We start from the raw sequence: 23167 nt of genomic DNA, 5'->3' as shown, positions 1-23167 counted from the left end.
AGGCCCACCTTATAGGGATGTAGGTATCCTGAATACTGACTCATTACGTATGAGAAAATACAAGCTGAAAATTAAACAAGTTCAAAATAAATGGGTTGATAAAGTCATGATGACGACAATGGCGTGATGGGTTCCAGAGAGAAACCAGAAAATTTAGGGTTATGCTCTCTGAACCCTCTGAGGCCAGAGTCTGCTCTTGAAACCAAGGGGAGTTCTGTTTAGGAGCCACAAAGTCCTTAAAGTATTTTTACACGGTATGTGAACTTGCATTAGTTCAACAAGCTTTTAAATGCCCACTGAACCCAAACACTAGTGCTAGTGTTCTCAGCAGCTATATTGCTCAGTGCTCCTTGAAGGCAGGAGCCTGTAACAGAAGAGATGCTATAGAAAGACACGATCCTTTCCCTTGCTCCCAAGAGGGGATGGACAGAGGGTGGATGAACAGAGTTGCGAGCCTCCAGCCCTCTCTGCCACGCCAGAATCAGTCACCGATGACATCAAGGACATCGCACATCTTTCCCCAGATCCATCTACGGAGGCAGTAGCATATGCGTGTCTTACTAAGATGCGGCCAAGGCGGGAGAGGTGGTTGGTAGCCCCTGGAATGAGGATTCACATCAACTGGTAAGAACCTGAATAGTAACCAGGCCCTCAAAGAGCCCGTGGAGACGGTAGCCCCAAAGGAAAAGGGTGCCTTGCTCACACTGGCCAGCACTCCTGACGCAGTGGGGGCAGCCGGCAGAGTGGGGCTGGCTTTGGGAGATGAGTTCAGGACCCCAAACGAAGATGAGTTTATGAGTTAGGGGCTGAGAAGAGATTCTTTCCAGGACTGGACTAAGGAAGAATTGTTAACCTGTATCATGTATAAATAGCTTAGTTTCTCTTCCTTTAAAGTTAATACAATATTTTAAGGAGAAAGGTTATGATTTGTGGGTAGTGGAAGTTGATTAGCATTCACTGATCATCAGACATGTGATATGAATTATTCCCTTAAGTCCCTAAAACAGATTTCCAGGAAATATATTATTCTCATTGTTCAAATGTGAAAACAGACCCAGAGAGGTTAATATCCTGTTCAAGGTTACAGAGCAAGCAAGTGGCAAATTGGAACCCGATCGGCTCTGGCTACAAAGCTTTGGCTCTTTCTACTATATCAGGAAATAAATAAATCTCTTTACTCTTTAAAAAAATGCCTCATCATGTTTTGGCATCACGCTAATGATGCTACCCTTACTTCTCGGTATAAGGCAACATGGCAGCACAGGGTGGTGGAAAGATGCTGACAGACCTGGATTCAATTCCCAACTTTATTCAATGGTCTTGGGCACCAGACATAACACTTTCCAGCTTCAATTTCCTCATCAATAAAATGGGGATGATAACATCAACCTGCTAGTGGCGGTGTAAGTCTTGAAGGTAATGATATATTAAAATGTAAAAGGGCATCATTACCTGATGCGACTTCATCCGCTGGACAAAGTGTCACTCTAAGATCGCCCTGCCCTTTCGTGCCCCGGTACAGCAGTGATAAGAGGACCGGAAATGGGAAGCTCTCAACTGGAAACAAACTGAACTCCCAAACTGCTCTTTGTCACCCAAGATTGTAAATATAATCTTATGTTTATAAGATGATAAATAAATCTTAAACTGGAAAAGCAAAAGTCAAGAAATAATGTTTTTTTTCCTACTATTCTTGATGAGAGCAATGCAAACTTTTTAAAGGCAGTCCAATATTGCGGGGTACACGCTGTCCTGTCGTCGAGTACAATTGTGCCTTCTATTCTTGCCTGGGTAATGTTGACCTTTGACTCGATTTTGTTCAGGCAGGATTTCAACACAGCGCTGCAGCAAGCGTGGCAGCCCCCGGATTGCAGCCTGGCGGGGACCAGCCCCACGGCAGGCGGAAAGCGAGGGCCCGGGCTCTGGGAGCAGGCTGGCTGTGACAGATCCAGGATAACTCTCTCACATTAGGTAGAAAGGTTTCAAAATATGAAACCCTAAGACCTAAATTAGAACTTTTGACAAGTGCATACAGAATGTGAGTTGAGGTCACCCAAAGATTTAAAGGAATTTCCAGTTTGATGACATGATATTGACACATAGGTCATGAGCTCTTTCAATAAGATGACACACAGGGGACCCACAAGGACAAAACACAACGTTTGGGGCTGCAACCTCCCCTTCAGCGGCTGCTCCCGGGGAGGGGAGAGGAGGGGAGGGTTCAGGCGGGAAGGAGAAGTGGCTGTGAGTCACAGGATGTTCTTTCTGGATGGGCCTTGGGGAGCGGTCCACCCATGCCCGTGACCCATGAAGCAGGGAAGTGGAGGAAGTCTGGCATTGCTCTTTCGGAAGCCCTCTTGTCTCCTTTCTGATCCCAGCCCACGAATGCCTAGAATCCTGTTTCCTTCGAGACATCTTGGCTTCACTGGGCTGCTCTCTTTAGGATGTAGGAATAGCAGAGTATGAAAGACCGACGGTGTAGCCTTTTTCCTACCTCTTGTCAGCTGTACTTCCTTAGGCAAATTACTTAGCCTCTCTGAACATCGGCGCCTTCATGTGCATAAAAAGGAACAAAATTCCCTACCTCACATGATGGTTGTGAACATGCAGTGAACAAAAAGTACAAGCCTGGTACTTCCCATGTGCCAGATACTATACTAAATGCTTTATCCTTATTGGCTCATTTATTCCCCACAATGTCTCTGAGAGAGGTTCTGTGAATGTCTCCACTTTGAGGAAACTGAGACACAGAGATGTTAGGGAATGACCTGCTGGTAGGCAGCCGAGCCAAGATTTGCACCAAGGCAGCCTGGCTGCCAAGTGTGTTCTCTTAACACCAAAGTGTACTTGCCCAGCGGATGTTTACAAGATGACAATTCTGCGACCCCTTTCCTCAACACCCTGCCATGGCCAACTACACTGCCATGTCCCCAAAGCCTGCCTGCCCTCTGGGGATCATGCCTTTTTGAGACTCAATGATCAAAGCAGAATCAAAGGTCCATACAGTTAGTTCTCAGTGTTGCCAGTAAATCCAACAGCCAGGAACTCGTGACCCTTTCCCCTAAGTAAATTCCAGCTGAAGCCTCAGGACTTACTTCACAAAAGTCCTACAGAGCACATCAGAAAGGCCGAGCAAACCAGATGCGTACCACGAATACACAGAAAATGGCAGTCATGCCATTGTCCCAAAAATCTAGCCGAAGGAATGGGCAAGCTCGAGACCCAAGTCAGAGGTCAGAGCGGGGGGAGTCATTCCCTAAGTCTAGAAAAATAAAAAATTGGGGGGGGGGGGAGAAAAGGTAGGAAAAAACAAGAGCTGTCTTTAACTATTTCAAGGGAAATAAAATTAGCCTCATTCTCTAAAAGGTATAGCAGGGCAGTGGATATTTTCTGATCATGAAAGCTGTCAACACCCAAAAAGAGCTGCCGTGTGAGAGGGAGGTCCCTACCTGGGGAAGTGGGCGTACGGGAGAGAAGGCTGAGGACGGCAGGGCGTCAGACCAAGGATCCTGCCCATGCTGATGGGGACAGGGCAGGGGAGCCAAGCGCAGGCCTCTCTGCCAGCATCTGCATGGCAACCCTCAGCCTGCGACTCTCTGAAACCCAGAGCGCTAGTCAAATCCAGCAAAACATGGCTGACTTCACCGAGGAAGGAGCAACACTTCCCGTGTTTCCCTCTGGAATGAGGCCTGGCTCTGTGCAGCAGGACAGGCAAAGAAAGGAGGAAGAGATGCAAGAAGTGGCTACGGGACAGAAAAGGAACCTACTGGGTGAATGGAGAGCTAAGCACTGATTGGATACGATCAGAATCGGAGATCTTCTCTCTTCAGAGCTGAGCAGAGAAAGCTTTTCGAATGCAGTTTTGGCTTCTCTCGTCCACCCGAACTCCTATGGCCAGGTGCTCAAAGAAGAAACGTAGCTGTGTCTGAGGAAGCCCCACTAAGATCTGAAACTCCGTTTAACAGCTAGTTTACCCCCATCAGCCCGTCTATTTCTCCAGCCATGAACTTGAGAGCAGAAGAGCAAGGCCAGGTGCTAAGAAATGCATCGCTGACACATAAGAACAACATTGTCTCCCATTTATTGAACATCTACTATGTGCCAGACACTTAGACTTCATATTTTACATTGCAAGTTACCTATTCATTACAGCTGAGGAAATGAAGGCTCAGAAAGGCTAAATGGCTTGGCCAACATGTCTCCACTGCAAAATAATCCTAGCTCATATCCGCTAGATGTTTCCTATGTACCAAATGCGATTTTTAAGCAATTAAATGTTTTATCTCATTTATCCCTCAAATTAATCCCATGAGGTAGCTTCTCCCATTGTTCCCAATTCATAGATGAGAAGCCAACAGGGCCCAAGGGACTTAGTCACAAAGTCACAAAACCACAAAGTAAAATATCCTAACACTCTTTCCACTCTTTCCTCTGGCCACACTGCCTCTGCAGTAGAAGGATCACCCCAGCTCTGCCTCTGGTCTACCAGGTGGTACTTCGGTAGATGAGGAGGGACTGGTGCTTTGCTTGGTGTTTGCACCTCTCTGTGTCCTGCGCTGGGACAGACATGTGTGCAGGACCAGGGACCTACAGGACACGGAAACAGCATCCAGGAGGCCTGGCCATGCAGCCAAACGCAGTCCAGCTGGAGGGCCCTCAACGCTGACCCTAAGTGCCAGCGCACCTCTGTCGGATGTGAAGTGACACCTTCTCCGTGCCACCAGGCACAGCTTCGCTTCCCTCTGTCATCAGGCCCCGCACCACCCACTGCCTCTTTCCCTGCCCAGGGAAAGGACAGATCTGTCTGCCATCCAACTCTGGTTTAAACTCTAACACTTCACACCATTTCTTCTTTTGCCAAGTGGATCCCAAACCGGGAGGCCTTTCAGAGAAGGCCAGCTCACCCAAAACACCAAACTAAGTACAAAGAACTTTCCTTGAGCAGTGGCAGCAGCTGGCCCATGATGGGGAGTAATTGATCACTGACATTGTTTAGAACCACCAGTGTGCGGTGATGATAAAAAGAAGACTGACTTTCACTGGGCTTCATTTTTGCTTTTAAATTCTCTGCAGACCATGCACACCACCGTGGTCTGCACCCAGGGGACTGCTCCCACGCCCCCTGCCGCCTTGCAGGCCACTGCCCTGGACGCTCCACGACTTCTTCAGCCAACACCTTGGCCAACAAACTGCCTGCTCTGCAGACACTTCCTTAAATGGCGTGCCCGGCACTTATCCAATCAGAGATCAAGATTGCTCTTTTTAGAGATCGGAATTCAAATGTCCATCAGGCTTAATCAGTTGACTAGGGGGAAGATGAATTGCATTTTCTTTTTAGAAGTAAATGCTTATTTTCACTTATCCATATCAAGTTGCAACTTTAATTGTTCTTATCTGCACAGAAATATCCCCGTCTATAAATCGGCCCATTCACTGCAACCATATGGCCTAGACTCCAGAGAAATGAAGTTGGAAGCACCCTGCACCCCTAAGCCATCCTAACACCAGGCCTGTGCCATTCCTCTCTGGGCGGTTTTCTTCTGTCACCTGGAGGAGGCCAGGGCACTCATTGTTTTCCCAGTTCCCCCTGAAATGCCTCCTGCAGAAAGGCCTCCAGCCCAGCCACAGAGGAGGAAAACCCAGCAGGGGAGAGTTAAGAGGGGCAAGCACCAGGACGCCTGAGCTGCTCTCTCCCTGCGGCAGGCCAAGTTCCAATGATACACCCATACAGAGCAAGGGTTGGCTTACTTGAGCTGTTGTTCTCGATCTTCTGCAATGTTCTCAGGACCTTGTGTATGTCCTTCATGCTGGTGTCTCTCTGGCTGTATAAGAGAAGCCGCTGAGCATCTGAGAACAGGCGAGACACACTGCAGGGAGGACAAGAAAAGCACAAAAGTTCTGTTAGGCCAGCTGCCTCTCCCACGTGAAGGAAACCTAGCTGCCGGGTCCTCTACTCCTGCTGCTCCCCATGCCCAGCTTCCCTGATACTCTAGGCTTCTAAACACTCCCAGCCCAGCCCAAATGCTCCTCCCCATATGTCCACCAAATCCTGCCACTTCTTTCAAGGCCCAGCCCATGTGCCTCATCTCCAGGAAGCCCCCCCCCCCCCCCCACACACACACACACACTCCCCCAGGGCCCACTTATCCATGAGACACAGTGGGCATAGTACCGAGGACTCAGGCTACTCTTGGGGTGCACAAAAAAAATTTAATTTCTTTTAGAAGCAGAATAAAACCCCAAATTCAGAATGAATATGTATAAGATGAATCCAGCTTGGGTTATATTCACCTTTACACCAACACACTTATGAAATAAAATTTTTAATATTTCTGCATAGAAGGGGCCATGAAAACTACAATACCCATGGTCTGTGGATATTATAACGTAGCCCTGCAGCTTCCCCAGGACGGTCTGGGTACACCTCCTACAGTCCATTCTAACTCCGACCATGGTCTGTACATTCCAGGAATCTTTACTGGCTCATTCGGCAAACACTTACTAAACCCATACTGATGTTCGATGTTGAAGTCAGGAGTCAGGAATACAAAAGTGAAGGGAGTGACATCCTGGCCCTCAGGAAACTCACACCGGGGAAGAGAAAGACCAGGCAGTGGCAGTATGAGAGGCACCGACAGAGAGAGAGCTGATCTGAGGACAGAGAGGGCCTTGGCTGTGAGCTGGAGAGCAAGCCCCTTCCATGCACATCTCTTACCTACCCCTCCTCAGCACCTAGGCCAGGCGGCTCAAATGCACAGAGAATGTCTGCTAAATGAGTGAACCGACACATGGAGCAGAGGTCTCCCCAGAGGAGACCAGCACACTCTTTGTCTTCCCTTCCCAACATAGTCAGTTTTTGGAGGAACACTGTCTCTCCACACCCCCGACCGCCCCCCAGCCACATGACTTGTAGCTCCACAATCTTAAATCTGGCAGCAATTCTCCCTGCCCTCATTCTTCGGACTTCATTGCACAAACCTTGACGAAAGCAACTTCAGAATTCTCCAGAGGTTGAGAAGGGAAGAGAAGAACTAACTGACAAATTTGGGAAAGAAAACCTGACCTGGTACTTACATGGATTCGTTAAAGTTTCCGACAACGCCCGGAGCCTCACCAGGAGTTGGGTACCGGAAACACGGGTTATTGGCGTTGCAGATGATCCCCTGGACCCAGGGAAGCGTTCCTGCGGAGGGCATGGCTTTGTTTGGAAAGTGGCCTGTTGACATAGAGAAGAAAAGCACAGGAGAAACATCAGTTTTTGAAGCAGTTTGGAGACTTGATCCTTATCTCTATTGGCTCCATACCGTCTCATCAATCGTCTCATCGCAAATCTGCCTGTCCCTCCCCCATCCCAGAGACCTGCCACCTCCGACTAATCCGACCCTGAGTTGGAAACCTGGCATCAGATTCTTGATCTACTTAACATCATGTGTAGAAATGGGATTCGTGGCACAAACCTTGGAGACATGGCGAGAGGGGTAGATTAGACCATATGCAGAATGGGGCTGGTGTGCAGCTAGCACCTGATCATCAGTTCATCTCCCAATGTCCCCCTCACTCTTCAGAGGGGCCTTGAGGATGGCCTAATCCAGCGGTTCTCAACCTGTGGGTCGCGACCCTTTTGGGGGTCGAACGACCCTTTCACAGGGGTCGCCTAAGACCATTGGAAAACACATATATAATTACATATTGTTTTTGTGATCAATCACTATGCTTTAATTATGTTCAATTTGTAACAATGAAAATACATCCTGCATATCAGATATTTACATTACGATTCATAAAAGTAGCAAAATTACAGTTATGAAGTAGCAACGAAAATAATTTTATGGTTGGGGGTCACCACAACATGAGGAACTGTATTAAAGGGTCGAGGCATTAGGGAGGTTGAGAACTACTGGCCTAATCCAATGCAATTCCTTCATTCTCTAAGGAGGAAACCAGCAAGATGCAGTGGCTGGTGAAGAACAGTCAGGGAACCCACGGGCAGGACTGGGGGTGGAACCCACAATTCCGTCATCCACATCCATGCTCCTTCCCTCGTATTGGCGACCCCCTGTGCACTAAACCCTTCTTGGGTTCCTCTGTACTGTTCACTGTTTGGTGTCACCTCCTCTGCCAGCTCACAAGCTCCTCAGAGGCACTTAATAAACAGGCTAATTGGGGTCAGAGGTCATCTGCTGCTCGTGTCCCTCATCGAAACCATGATGACCTCATGACCCATTCAATAGGTCATCTCCTCACTCTCCTTTCCCTTCATTATGGAGGAGCATGTGACCAACAGCAGGACTAGGTGTACTTGGCTGATCAAAGGCACAGTTTGGTTTGGGGCAGTCTGACCTGGTGCTGCTTCTAGGATGTCATGATAAATGTGCCCCAGAGCAGGAGCTCCTAACCTGAGGACCAAACATGTGTGAATTCCTTTGGACAGAAAGGCCACGCTGCAGCTCCCCAAATGATCTGTGACCCAAAATAGTCAACAACCATTGAGAGCCATGGCTCTCTAGGCAGCAAAGAGCTGTGGGCTCCACAGACTTTGGGGTCAGACCTACTGGGATTCACATCCAGTCCCTGCAATACACGAAGCAGAGACTTTGGCCAAGTCACTGAACCGCCAACTCTCATTTTCCTCATCTGTAAAATGGTGATAAAAATACAATCTACTTCACAGGGCTGCAGGAGACATCCCAGGAGTTCTGACAGGCAAAGCACGCAGCTCAGTGCCTGGCACAGTGTAAAGGCTGTCAGGATTACTGAGGCACTGCGGTGGTGAGCCTACAGTCGTCCTCACTCTGCTACTGTCCTGCTAGGAATACTCCAAATCTCACAGCCACAACCTTCCTCCAAAGCAGGACCCCTGTTTTATTCATCTTACTATTTTCACGCAAATATGCCAGCAAGAGTCTTCCCAGAAGCTAACTCACAGCCACGACTGGCTACCCTGCATTTCAGTCCTGGAGCACTTCTCTCCGTCCTTTTCTTCTATTCATATTCCAACCCAAAGAGTCAGCATCCTCAGCAAGGATGTAACAAGATCTGATCCCTGTGGCCACTCCGCAGGGACTCTGGCCTGTTCAACCTTTACTCAGTTAACCTTCTTATCTCCCTGGTAATAGTTCAAGGAAAACCAAACAAGGTCCCTTGCCTGAGTCAGCTGCTCCTCATACAGGAGATTTATGTAACCAAGTACTCCAAGGACCGCAGGAGTCTGCCCTTTAACCTCCCCAAGATTCTGCCACCACGGACAAGGTGGGTGTTGGTCCAGCAGCACGGGGCCATGGAAGGTGAAGGTATTTCAGGCGATACCTGGTGTGTGAAGCAAAGACTCTTCCCTGTGTGTTGTGTCCCACCTTATTTGCAAGCAAAATCAGGAAGATGACTTGGCAAGGGTGCACAGGATGACGATCAAAGAGCATAATGGAATCCTAGGACCCAGGAAAGTAATGAGGGCCTGGATGGCTCTGGGTCAAACAGGGAAAGATTAATGGGGAAGAATTATATGCCAATCCTTTGTTCCCAGAGACAGCACAGCTCTGCAAGATTCGCCTAAGCAATCCACCTTCCACCCAGAACAGTAGGTGAGGTTGCAAGAAGTGCATAGGTGGGAGGCAAACGTCTTATCTGCCTTCTATAGGTATGAAAATTCCACAGCATTTCTGAGATTCAGATGACTCTGGGTTAAAATTCAACAACCTGTTCAAATCACAACCTCAGCAGGTGTCAGAGATAAGAGAGGCAGCAAACCAGAGGGGCGGACCCCAATTTCTGTCTGATTCAAAGTCGGCCTGTTCCTACTACACCATCTTGCCTACTTGGGATCATTCCAGAGAGAGAAGAGCCAAGCAGATGAAAAAACTGAGTTTTCCCATCTCAGTGGGGCTTAGGGCAATGCTTAAATAAAATCAAATATGCAATTACTCATCAATCTTTGGGATTCCAAAAGCGAAGACAGAATTACCTCCCAGGCTCTCAAACTGAGTGTGCATTTCATTCTATATTTTTTCCCTCTCTGGTGAAATCTGAAAATCACATCTGGTAGAATGTTCCTGAGGTTGTGTGGCATTTTTTCTAAAACTCGAGTATATGTAATGTGTACTAGCAAATCAGCAGGTAAATGGCCGTCTCAATGTGCCATGGACCAGACCAAGAACACAATTAACAGGTGACCCAGAGCCACCCCTTTCCTGAAGAACAGTATCCTCTAAGTCCATACGTGACAGAAACATGATATATTATACCATTACATATCCCATAAGTCCAGGAGGCTGGCAGGGTGTGGGGAGAGCTGGTTAATGAGAGGGAAAGTTACAGGAGCAATGGAACAGAGGTTCCAGCTAAACCTTCTACATAAATGTGGATCATTTTGGGACATTTCTGTCATGTCAATCCATCCAGCCAGGACAGAAAGACGTGATTGTGGAATAACAACGACCAGATAGCATAAGTATTATTACAGAGATGAGAACACTCAGGTACCAAGAAGCTAAGTTGCTTGCCCAATGTGATATACACCCAGTAATTGCTGAAGCCATAATTCAAACCCAAGTAACCTGACATCTAGAGCGTGTGTCCTTGGCCACCACTGTATTCTCTATGCTCACTATAAAGGCTACGATCAAAACACAGGATTTGGGAGTCAGAGGACCTGAGCTTTTTACTTCATCTCTGTCGCTTACTAGATGTGTGACCTTGGGCAAGTCCCTGCCTTTCGCTGAGCCCCAATGAACTTATCAAGCAAAGGGTAATAATCAAGTCTACTTTACAAGGTTGTTATGAGAATCAAATAAAATAATATTAGTCGATCTGAGAGGCTCTACGCCAGTGGTTCTCAACCTTCCTAATGCTGCGACCCTTTAATACAGTTCCTCATGTTGTGGTGACCCCCAATCATAAAATTATTTTCGTTGCTACTTCATAACTGTAATGTTGCTACTGTTCTGAATCGTAATGTAAATATCTGATATGCAGGATGTATTTAGGTGACCTCTGTGAAAGAGTCATTCAACCCCCAAAGTGGTCGCAACCCACAGGCTGAGAACCGCTGCTCTACGCAAATGCTGCTTAGAATTACTAGTATGTTCCACGATTTGCACCCGTGTAATAAAAGCAGCTGATGGTGGTGTCAAGGCACTGCCCTAGGGACCTTTGTTAATCACCACGTTCTGAACTATCAGTAAGGTTATTTTTGTGATTTAAAATGTATGAAACAGACATTGGCTATTATTATAGTTACTATTATGACCATTCCCTAGGATTGAGAATCGTTTCCTGAGTTCAGGACTTATCCAAAACTTGAGAGCCTAGCTTTTCTGCTCCAACCCATTTACAGTGTTTCCTAAAGATAGTGTCTCAGGGGAGGTCAAATTTAGCCCACGCCCATGGCCTGGATCTCTATTGCCAGTGGAGAGCCTCAGGCAGGATGCTCAGATACTCACATTCATGTTGTTCATAGGGTGGGTAGCTCAGCCGAACGGAGATCAGGATCAGGAAGATAAATAGAGGCCAGGCCACTTCCAGCAACAACTGACACTGAGAGGGAAATAAGACAGAGCACTGTGAGTTTAAACAGTAATACGGATACCTGACACTTTTGGGCTTTGGGAAATCCACAGAGAAATTAACTCAGCAATTGATCAACTTCTCCAGTCTCTCCCACCACTCTCTAAGCTTTCATACCACTTTACTGTCTGCAGTTCTCACCTTGTGACATATTATTCTAGCTCTCCACATTTTCCTTGAGAGAGGGAAAGACGCTGCCCATCCTGTGTCATCTGGCTCATTTCTGCTCATTCTGCAAGTCTCAAACAGACATAATGTCCTTCTCCTGAGCTCCCACAGGAACAATGCCCCTGAAATCATCTGATTCTATCACTGGTTTCCTCACAGCAATATGAGCACCCTGCAGGCAAGCACTGGGTCCAGTCATCTCTGTATCCCCAGCATTAGCACAGTTTCAGGTACACAACGATGTTCATTTATTGGAAGAAGAAGGCCAGGGCTATCGGGCCTTGCTGTGCTAAACGCACACCACCTCTGTTCTTCAAATGCACACAAAGTTGCCCCCCCCCTCCTCCCATGAGGCTGAGAAGAGGGTTCCAAAGGACAATGGAAATTCACACAGAATTCAATATTGACCTCCACACACCCAGGACTGGAAAGAGCTGGGAGGAGTCAGAGTGCAAAGACCTCCATCCAGCAAGATCTGGTCAACATCTTCTCCAGTGGGTAGATCATTAAACGTGTAAGTAAGTCCGATCCACAGGTTAAAGCAATGAGGTTTCTCTAAAGGAAAACCCTGCCTCAATGAGTTACCAAGGGATAAATAAAGCACAGGGACAGGATGGAAATCATTAGACAGAATTTAATTGAACCACTGGTGTTCAGACAACTACAGATGCTCCTCTTCTTACAATGGGGTTATGTCCCAGTAAATCCATTGTAAACTGAAAATACTGTAAGTCGAAATTGAACATCATAGCTTAGCCTACCGGACTTAAATGTGCTCAGAACACTTACATTAGCCTACAGTTAGGCAAAACCATCTCACACAGTGAATACACTGTAGGGTGTGGGTTGTTTACTCTTGTGAACGTGTGCCCAGCTGGGAGCTGCAACTTACTGCTGCTCCCAGCATCACGAGAGAGACCGTACTGCAAATTGCTAGCACAGAAGGTCCAAATTCAAAGTATGAGTTCTACTGAATAGGTATCACTTTTGCACCATTGTAAAGTCGAAAAATTGTTAGGTCAAACTATCATAAGTTGGGGGCCGTCTGTACACTGCCTGAAGGCTCTCACCTCTTTCTTCCTCTCATTTCTAGACTCTGATGTTCTAATTAGGATGAACATCAAGAGCCCAAAAGAGTGATGAGGCCTGTGGTTAAGAGTAATTACAACTGTGGCTTTAGCACCATAAAACCAAGAGACACTGGTATGAAATCCCCCTCCCTATTCTCTTTTAATAGAATTATTTTCTTCACCCTCAAGACCATATATATTTTTTGTAGAAAAATCAAAATTTAAAAAAATGTTTAAGTAGATATAAACCACCCCAGTCATACTTTGCAGCAAGAATCCCTACTAAATTGAGCTAACAATGGTTCTCTGTTAACATTTTTTGTCTTTTATTCTATGCATACATAAATAATATTTTTTCTACAAAATTGAGATTAGATATCATACATAGTTTTGTATTTTGCTTTTTTATTTAGCATCATGCTGGGAGTGTTTTCCATCATATACAATATTCTCCTAAAATATGGGTTTTAATGACCACTTAATATTCTACACTGTGAATGGACTGTAATTAAGTTAACCTTTCTGCTGATTGCTGGTGCTTCAGATTGTCTTGGGGTTTCTCTTTATTATTTATTGTTGGATTTTTGGAATTTTAAACAGCCCATTTTTAATTTGCAAACGCCTTTGATATAGTTCCGCATTAACCTTTTTAAAAAATCTTCCATTTGAAAAGCAATATAAGGGTGATAACAGTGTATGTCCTGAGGTGATAAGAAATGGGTAATTTTTTAAATGCTTTCCTAAATTTTCCATAAATGGAACAAAAAAAACAACCCACCATTAGCCTCTAACTATGAGGAATAGTATACTATAGACAGCACACCAGGAAAAACATAAAAGACAAATGGGTCCCTCTTTGAAAGAAGGCATGCTGTGACTAGGATCTCCAAGACCAAAGTTGAGCTGGTCTTCTCACTAGGCCTACCACACCCTGAGAGCTTAACAATGCTTGCTGAGTAAGAGAATGAACTAAAGTTTATAAAATAAGGAAGATGGAAATACAAATCAGTTGAGCCCTTTGGGAAAGCAATTTGGCCAAATGTATCAGAAGACATGTTTATCTCCTTTGACCAAATAATATGACTGGGGCTATGACCTATAGAACTAAATTCAAAATGTCAAAAAAGCTACATATATGTATTTGTTCACTGAAACACTATAAATGAAAAATACTAGAAATAATTGCACAGCACTAGGGAGATGATTAAATTATGGTACATCTACTCAGCAATTCAGTAGGCAGTCATTACAACAATGTTTATGAAACACAGATACTGTTAACCATATAATATTAAGTGAAAAAAGCAGCACACAAAATTATATCCATTCCAAGCTTACAGCTGAATAAAATCACAAATATCACCCAGACAGGACTAAAACTTGTTAAAAATGGCATAACTGGGGATAAATTCAGAAAAGAATAATAAACTCAGAAAAAAAGTAAATGAAGAGGATGAGTAAGATTGCATCAAACTTAAGTTCTGAAACTACCATTTGTGCTTTTAGGATAAATAGTAGCTACCATTTATGTAGTAGGCACACCATATACAGATTATTACATTGATTCCAAGGCTAAAGCTCAAGGGAGGGCCATCATAGAGCTGGTCCATGGCAGGGTAGAGATTAGCAGCCACTTCTGTCCAACCCCAGAGGCCACATATAAAATTCTATTTGACACAGGAAGTGGCCCAGGTGGGACATGACTGCACTAGGTGACATGATCAAAAAAATCCGCAGGTTCCACAGAGGTAAAATGAACTCATGGCCTATAGATTTATTATAGCTGCAGGCAATACTGAGCACTTAATGTGTACCCGGGATTTTTATACATCTCATCTCTCACATTTAGTTCTCACAATAACTCTGTGAGAACGGTTGTATGATTACCATTCCAGAAGTGAAGAAACTATGGTTCAAACATGTTATGAGCCACAGCCTGGTAAGGGGAGCCCCCCAGCACTGGCACCCAGACCCAACCCCTAGATCTGTCCGTTTGCATTCATCATGCCTCTCCTAGAGCCATGTTCGGGCCATACAGCCTTTAAGATGGCCACTTCGTCTATGGCTCACCAGCCTGAGCACAGATCTGACCCAATGAATCAAGCCTAATGTTCCCGGGCATCTCTGCAGCCCCCACATCTAGGACCCTGTAGGGCAGCAGATGCTCAAAATAGTTGGTTGATTGGCTCTTCCCCATGGATAGCAAAGGGAAAAAAATCTGCCAGTGGGTGTAAGCAGATATGAAAAAGAGGTAAGAAAAAGACTGATAATAACAATAATGGAGCACACTTATACAGATCTTATTAAATACCAGTGTTCTAATACTTTACATATATTAACTCAGTTAACCTTCAAACAACCTCATTAATACTAATATTATACTCCTTTTACAGATAAGAACACAGGCTTTAAGAGTTACTATACTGGCCAAGGCTGTAAGGTTGGTAAACAGCAGAGCCACGATTCAAAGCCAGTCTGATTCAAGGGTCCCTGCTCTTAGCCACTAAGCACCACTATTATGAGAATATCTAGATTATTGAACTTTCAAACTCCTTGGTAGCCTGAGTTACTAAAATGTATGAATGAATGAAGAGATTGCCTCCAAAGCTCATACTACCCAAACCAGAAAACTCATGGAGAGAAAAAAACTTAATCCATGCCCTTTTACTATACACCTCTAAAATTAGATGTGTCATTCAACAAAAAATTCACCTTATAAACTCAGGGGGATGTTCTAAGCTTTTTTTTTAAAATCCTCACCCAAGGATATGTTTTTATTGGTTTTTAGAGAGAGGGGAAGGGAAGGGGAGAGAAAGAGAAACATAGATGTGAGAGAGAAACATTGGTCAGTTGCCTCCTGTACTCGCCCCAATGGGGTATCACACCCAAAACCTAGGTATGTGCCCAGATTGGGGATCGAACCTACAACCTTTTGGTGAACATGACGCTGCTCCAGCCAACTGAGCCACCCGACCAGGCTAGGCATTTCTTTTCCTAATAGTCTCCTTCTAGAAACCTAACTGCCAGGTTTGCCATTCTGGCTCTACCCATCATCCAAGTAAGATTTCTCCCATCCCTAGACTTAGCACTTTTCCTTCACATAGTCCCTCAGAAATAGCTTGGAAATAAAACCAATGCTTTACTGTTATAAACCCCTATAGGAAACTCTTCTAAATCTTGTTTTGGTACCTACGCACCCACCTCCACATCTCTCCCCCCGCCCCGGAGAGGAACACTGTTTTCAAAAGGCGTTTCTCACCAAAGTCAGACCCTCAGGAGCCTCCCTTTAGTGTTGGGTGTTAAAATAGTACGTAATTCTGATGTTTAAGTGATTGCTACACTGAGCTGTTCTGGGAGCACCAAAGGCACCACTTTGTGCCTTCTGTCTCGTTACTCCTCAGCTCTAACATGGGGTGCTCCGAGCGAACACCTGGAGAGCAGGTGCTATTCTCAAGAGCAGCACTACTGACACAGGTAACTGTTGAGGGGACTCTCCTGTGAACTGTAGGATGCTCCCCCCATCCATGTACTCTACCAACCACCCCCGCCCAGGGCAGTGACAACCAAAAGATGTCTCCAAATACCACCAAATGTCCCTGGGGCATTACATAAGGATAGGATACTTTTTAGAACTTGGTAAAGTAATAAGATTTAATGGGAAAGAGAAAGAGATGAAATTATCAAAGACGTTCTGAGAGGCAAAAAGGGAGTGTGGGACAATGAGTTGCCCCAGATCTCATTGTTCAAAGTAATAGCACACTCTGTGCTGTATCAGCATCAAAATAAAAAAATACATACCAAATGACCAAACAAATAACCCCCAAAGAGCTCCCTACAGACATAACAGTTCGATAAATGTCCCAAAAATAACTAGGAAAGGAATCACTCTTTAATAAAAGCTGCTAGGATGATATGATATGAATGTAAAGAAAAATTATTTTTAAACCCATCCCTGATACCATACACATCCATTAGGTCTGTGTAAATGAAAGTGAAATCTTTAAGATCAAATCAGAGCAATGCTAGAGGGAAAAATTTTTTTTTAAAAAACCCAGACCTGCCCTCTCATACATTGATGGTGGCTTTTTAAATTGGTTTAATCCTTTGGAAGGACATCTGATCATAGACTTAAAGGGCCATTCCCCTTTGACCTAATAATCCTGCTCCTGAGACTGTGGCTTAAGGAAACAATACAAAAGTAAGAAAAGGTTAGATGTATAAAATCTTCATAGTAATTCATTCATAACAGCAAATGCTGGAAACCATCTATGTTGGCAATAGAGAATAAACTTAGAAAATAAAAACTGTGTTGATAGATTACTGTAAAGCTCCCAGAAATGTCAATGGACTCAGCCCCAGGGTAAATTGGGGACCATAAGATGTAATTCTTCCTCTAACCTCTAACTACTTTACTAACTGATAATACGTTCTTCACTGTGAAACAGAAGCTGTAATGCACACCTCTGAGGATCGCTGTGAACATCAAGATAATGCATATAAAAGTGCTTCCAAAACTACAAAACACAGCCTACGCATCAAGAATCAATATTATAAATATGAAGATTATTTGGAAATTTGGGAACAGACACAGCGAGTAATGTTCAGTGAAAGAAAGAAACAATAAAATGGAACACGTGCATGTAATGACTTCAACTGTCTCCCTGGGCTGTCGTCCCTCACGTCCCCTTAGTGCCGAGGACCAGGCACAAACCGACCCTCAGGGACTCCTTTTGCACATAAACTAAAACTCAACTGCCCTTTGCCAACTGCAAAGCCCTGCATGGCCTGGCCCCGCCGATTCCGAGCTCGTCCCCAGCCAGTCTGCATTTGCGCCACCAGAGCCACTGGCTTTTCTCTTCCTTGACTCGGGAACATGTGTTAGGCTCCGTGGCCTTCACACTCTGTGCCTCTGCCGGGAATACAGTGCCCTTGATCTCTGGGCTCCTGATGTTCCCCTGGCTAATGGCTGCTGAAACTTCAATGTCATGACCTTTCCTTCTAAATTAAGTCCCTACCCACAGCCTGGCAGTATCCAACACAGAACCACAGTTTGTCTTCATGACACTTACCACAATGTGTTATTATATACTTACTTACATAATAATGTGTCTTATACCCGCTTTTCTTACTTCTTTAAGGACAGGAATCATGTCTGGTTCACCACTATGTGTCCAGTTCACCGTCCCACATGTAGTAGATGCTCCAGAAACATCTACCCAAATGAAACGATAAATGGCTATTTGTTCTAATGTTCTCCATTCCACAGAAGGGAAAACTAAAACCTAGGAGAAATGAGTTTCCCCTAAACCCAATGGCATATGGTGGCCAACCTGGAGTCAGAATTGAATTAGAATTTAGATAATGATTAGAATGATTATTTGGATTTGAACTATCACTGCCAGGCAAGGACTAAGGACAGGGAAGAAGTGTATCAGGTTAAAATGGAAGTGGGGAGGGGATATGGAAGTTTTCATCTATTCTGTAAAATTCTATAAAGGCTCTTAAGTAAAGAGTTTTCATTTTTGATAGCTTATTCCTATCATTAAACAATGCCCAAATACCAATACTCTAATATATGCAATAACTATAATTATCTATTTTCCCAGCCACATGGCCAGTCAGATCTGATTGAGAAAATATTTAATAGCAAAGGCAAAAAAAAGGGGGGAGGGAGGGCAGGCAATATGGCCATACTCTGTCTACGGGACCTTGGCCTCTGGCTCAGCCTAATACCAGATGAGGCTCAGAAAAACTCTGATCCCTCTTCCTGTCCCCCAAGCCCTGTTTGTACTGAATGACTGCCACCGACACAGGTTAACCGTTACTCTCAACCCAAACTGAGCTTTGCACCCAACTTTCGCAACTCAATTTCAATGTATTCTTTGCCCAACAAGAACAGCAGAAAGCTAACCCTGGCTGATGGTCCCCATGATTTTGCACAAAGGGGACACCGGAGAGAGGTCCCCCAGAATTCATCAGCAAACAAAGACACAGAGCAAAAAAGCAAACAACGGCCTCTCAACAGGGTAGCTCTGGGGAGTACTGGCAGGTCCCAGCTTCTACACAGTCTTTCTATTCTTCGTGGCAGCAGCACACAGGGCCCCTACAGCAGAGGAGCCTCCTTGAGACGTGAAAACTAATAGCCCATTTAGCACAGGCACCACTCACTGAGCAAATGCTTACTGAGCATATCCCTGATGCCAGGCTCCGGGGCCACGTGTGTACACTCCAGGATGGCAGAAGAAGGGAAATGAGCAATGATTTTCTGTTCACTGTGGGCAAGAACTATCATGGAAATGCTAACTTCTTCCCGCCTAATGGGAAGGACTGGTTCTGACTAGGTGAGCTAACCAAGTGGCACCAAAACCCTGAGCAGGTTCCAATGTTAAACAACATCATCTAGAATCCAAGCCAGGTGCACTGGGATGTCGCTACCAGTCAGAACTTAAGATCCAGGGACATTAAACCTTTAGTGCAAAGAAAGCCAAGCCTGCTTTAAAAAGGAGGGGTGGGTGGGGCAGGGAAGGCTGGGCCTATAGGAAATTGGTTCTTGTGCTACTTCCATGGAAGACCCAGCCTGGACTCCTGTCCTCCGGCCCAAACCCCAGTTCTGCTGACTTCCCATGGAGCAGGCTAGATCTTTCCAACTCTGACAATCTAAGCACCTGGGACCTGAAACAAACCACCCTTCTGTCTGGCTCAGCAAAATGCAAATCTTTTAGAAATCAGGAAGGGAGGTAACTAACTGGATCACAGCCAGCAGGCAGTGATATACAATCTAGGAAAGCCCTTTTGTATCAGGATGTTGTATCCCTACTTCTTCCTTCAACAGGCACTCTGGCATAAGACTGCAAATTGCCCTGACTTAAACCTGCCTATCTCTCCAATCTTAACTCTCCTTAAACCCATGCGCTACATTGAGCAAGAAGCAACATGCTCAAGACCAGTGGAGACAGGTCCGTTCTGGGTGGACCAACCCCCACATCCTGTTACAGGACTCTGATTCTTTGGTCGACCACAGGGAAATTCCTTCCCTGCTTTGTGCCTCAGAACTGTTATCTGTAAAATGGAGGCTTGGACTGTATTACCCTGAAGACATCCTTTCATTGCTAAGATGGTATGATTCTTCCCACTACTCACTGGCTAATGGACACACCACAGAAGAAATGATTTCCTATCGTGCGGGCTGCTATAACCAGGATGAGAAGAGGCAGGAGACCAGAACCACACATAGCTAAGAAATGAGGATGAGAGATGAATTTGGGAACACCAGACTCTAGGAAGAGCCATGGGAGGCAGGGGGAAAGGTGAAGAAGTCGGAAACTTTAAGATCTTGAGAGGGAGGGTTAAAAAAAAAATGTTACCACTGAAAAGCAATTTGACATAGTGGTTTAGAGTGCCCACTCTGGAGTCAGAAGGCCTGGATTTGAACCCGACATGTGCTTCTGGGGACCTTGCAAGTTCCCCAACCACAACAAGGACATAAGAGTACTTCACAGAGTCACAAAAAGATTAACCCAGTTAATAACGCACTATTGAGTGCCTAGCACATGGAAGTTCATTCTAAGTGTTTGCTTCCTTATATAATACTGGAGGCCCGGTGCACAGATTCGTGCACCAGCGGGGTCCCTCAGCGTGGCCTGCAGGGATTGGGCCAAAACCGGCAGTTTAACACCTGCCGCTCCTGCCTGATGCCTCGGTTCATCCCAGCCCCACTGCGCCTGGCGCCTGCCGCAGGCTCGTGCCCAGTCAGTCCCTATAGGGAGAGGCTCATACTCGCCAGCTGTGAGCCCTGCATCTGGCGCCAGCTGAGCGGCACTCCCACTGTGGTAGTGCACTGACCACCAGGGGGCAGCTCCTGCATTGAGCATCTGCCCCCTGGTGGTCAGTGCACAGCATAGCGAAGGTCCTTCGGTCCTTTGGTCGCTTAGGCTTTAAATATATAGATGAGGTTTTATATTTTACCATTATTATTATCACTAAGACAGGCAGGATACATTAGATACATAGATTCTAGTTCCCACTCTCTCATTAGTGACCTTGGGATTCAGGTCCCCACTAGTAATGAGAAGGGCTAAACAAAATCGCTGTTCCTCAAACGGGAATCTGTGTAGGGGGTAGGGGCTGGGGAGTATATTTTCAATGGACTACATGTGAGTTCCCTGTGAGAATTTTAACCATTTTGTGTTTTCATTTTCGTGGTCATCTAAACAAACTAGAATAAACATATCTGGATTTTCCAAATGCCTCTTTTATAACCAAGTTCTGGCACAAGATTTCAAAGCCTAAGTTTATATTTGTGTTTGTGTTGGCACCATAATTATAGCAGACTAATGAGGAAGGAACAGATGCAGACGTGAATTATGAATGACGAGATTGGACCAAATGAAAGCCAAATGGTATCAAATGAAGGTCATGGGAAAAATGGTTGGAGAGCTGAACCCTTGGAACATAGACTGTCCAAACTCACAGGATGGCACCACAGCATCCCCTACCATATTCGCGTCACTCCTCGTGGTTTAGGTTCAGCTAAACAATGGCAGCTGTCTTACTACATCCATTTGAATTGTATTGGTTTTGTGATTTGGTTTGCATTTAATTTGTAAGTGATCATATAGTTTATAATAGCATATACAATAAGGGGGGGGTGTCTAGTTTCACATATGTACATATTTAAGTAACATTATAACAAAAAGAAATTTAATGAATACAAATGGACCTTAACATTTTTGTTTTAGAAAAGGTCCAAATAGTATTTTAGTCTGAGAAACTATATTATATTATCTCCAAGGTCCCTCCTAGTTCTTTGAATCTAAGAAAGATGATCATTTTGGTTACGTTAAGCTCCGTTAAGACAGCCAAGTGGTGATGCAGGCTCAGAATTCAGGGAAAAGGCAGGGCAGAAAACAGACTTAGATGCTAACTACAGAGAGGTACAGCTAAACCCAGGAGACTAGATGGGAGTGCTAAGAGTGTTCAGAGATAGAGAAGCGAAGAGCTGGCACTGAGCTTCAAGGAGTTCACCAGGCCTTACAGCCTTCGCCTTCCTCTGTGGAAAAATACCATTCACCTACGCATTACAGATGATCTAAGAATTACTGTCCCATCCAGGCAGTGAATGGCTTTGAACCCTCCACAGGAATAAAACCATTTTCCGTTTTATTTTCCTCCAGGCTTGCAGTCAAAGCTGAGAGAGTCCACACTGGCACTAAAAGATCCAGTCTCTCTCCAAGCTGGGCCATTAACTCACTTCATTCCTACCACCCACAGTACAGGGGCCCATGAGGGGCTCTCGGAGAGCCACGTGGCCCCGGGAGCTGTAGGTAAAGGAGGCAAAGGAACGGCTGGGGGCAATTCTGTGCCACATTCCAGAGGTCGGAACTCATGCCTGGGCACTAGCACAAACCCAAAGCTAACATTTCTGCCCTCGATAATAAGTGACAGAGCCCACCAGGGCCACATTCATTCACTCACTTTGAGAAAACCAACAAGACTTCCTTTCCTCTCTCCTCCAATCCCCAACTCAAAACCATGAAGTAAAGCAAGGGAGAACGCCCTCCACCCCCAGAAACCCAAGCTTACTGTTTGTCTTCTTCTGTAAGTGAAGTTCTTCCACAGCAGCAACCTCAGCTGAGGCCAGCACGCCATGCTAGCTCAGCTGGCGCCCACGGCAACCTGAGCGTGGCTGGGAGTGTGGAGGCAGTGGCCGGAGCTCACAGCAGGGACGCTGTGGCTGGTCATTAACTGAAAGATAGAGCAGGCAGGGAGAGAGCTGTCAGTTATTGCTGCGAAGCCAGACATACGCCAATGAGGGCTGTTGCTCCAGCCCCCTCACCTGAGCCCTCAATCCCAGCTCTGCGTCATGACTGCTTCCCAACAGGTCCCCAATAGGTCATGAGTCCCCGACTTCCGGCCTCGGGCTTCTCCGGTAAACGGGGATTCTGGCAGTTTTCTGGGGACAGCCCGGGAGCTAGCTGTTCTAATCCTAATCATTTTCGCTCCACGGGTGTGGCCATTTGGGGATGAAAAATACACTTATGCCCTAACCGGTTTGGCTCAGTGGATGGAGCGTCGGCCTGCGGACTGAAAGGTCCCAGGTTCGATTCCGGTCAAGGGCATGTACCTTGGTTGCGGGCACATCTCCAGTAGGAGGTGTGCAGGAGGCAGCTGATCGATGTTTCTCTCTGATCAATGTTTCTAGCTCTCTATCCCTCTCCCTTCCTCTCTGTAAAAAATCAATAAAATATATATTTTTTAAAAAATACACTTATGCCAACAGATTGAAGTGAGCAATCTGAGGTGGTGGAGACACTGAGTTTGGAAGTGGCAGCCTGGCATCCCAGGGACCTGGCTCCCTTCTCTACGGAAAT

General features: G+C 45.6%; 1 protein-coding gene across 5 annotated transcripts in view; it reads right to left on the bottom strand.

The window, feature by feature from the left end:
* The window catches only part of ABCA1 (ATP binding cassette subfamily A member 1), a 114407-nt gene that overhangs the window by 71633 nt on the left and 19607 nt on the right, over positions 1-23167 (bottom strand). For 4 of the 5 annotated variants that reach the window (XR_004971195.1, XM_036330156.1, XM_036330153.1 and 1 more), the window contains exons 2-5: positions 22380-22541; positions 11436-11529; positions 7075-7216; positions 5749-5867 (exon numbers count right to left, since the gene is read on the bottom strand). Coding sequence is in view for 4 of the 5 variants with exons in the window: in XM_036330156.1 (XP_036186049.1) it covers positions 5749-5867; positions 7075-7216; positions 11436-11529; positions 22380-22445 (421 nt within the window). In the remaining variant the exon portion in view is untranslated. Of the gene's footprint in view, positions 1-5748; positions 5868-7074; positions 7217-11435; positions 11530-22379; positions 22542-23167 lie in introns of those variants that run through there. The other variant, XM_036330154.1, reaches the window with a different exon arrangement.

The sequence above is a fragment of the Myotis myotis genome, unplaced genomic scaffold (genome assembly GCF_014108235.1).
Source record: "Myotis myotis isolate mMyoMyo1 unplaced genomic scaffold, mMyoMyo1.p scaffold_m19_p_12, whole genome shotgun sequence".
In the NCBI taxonomy this organism is placed as follows: domain Eukaryota; kingdom Metazoa; phylum Chordata; class Mammalia; order Chiroptera; family Vespertilionidae; genus Myotis; species Myotis myotis.
The sequence above is the reverse complement of the archived record's forward strand: the minus strand, read 5'-3'. Positions and strand labels throughout refer to the sequence as shown.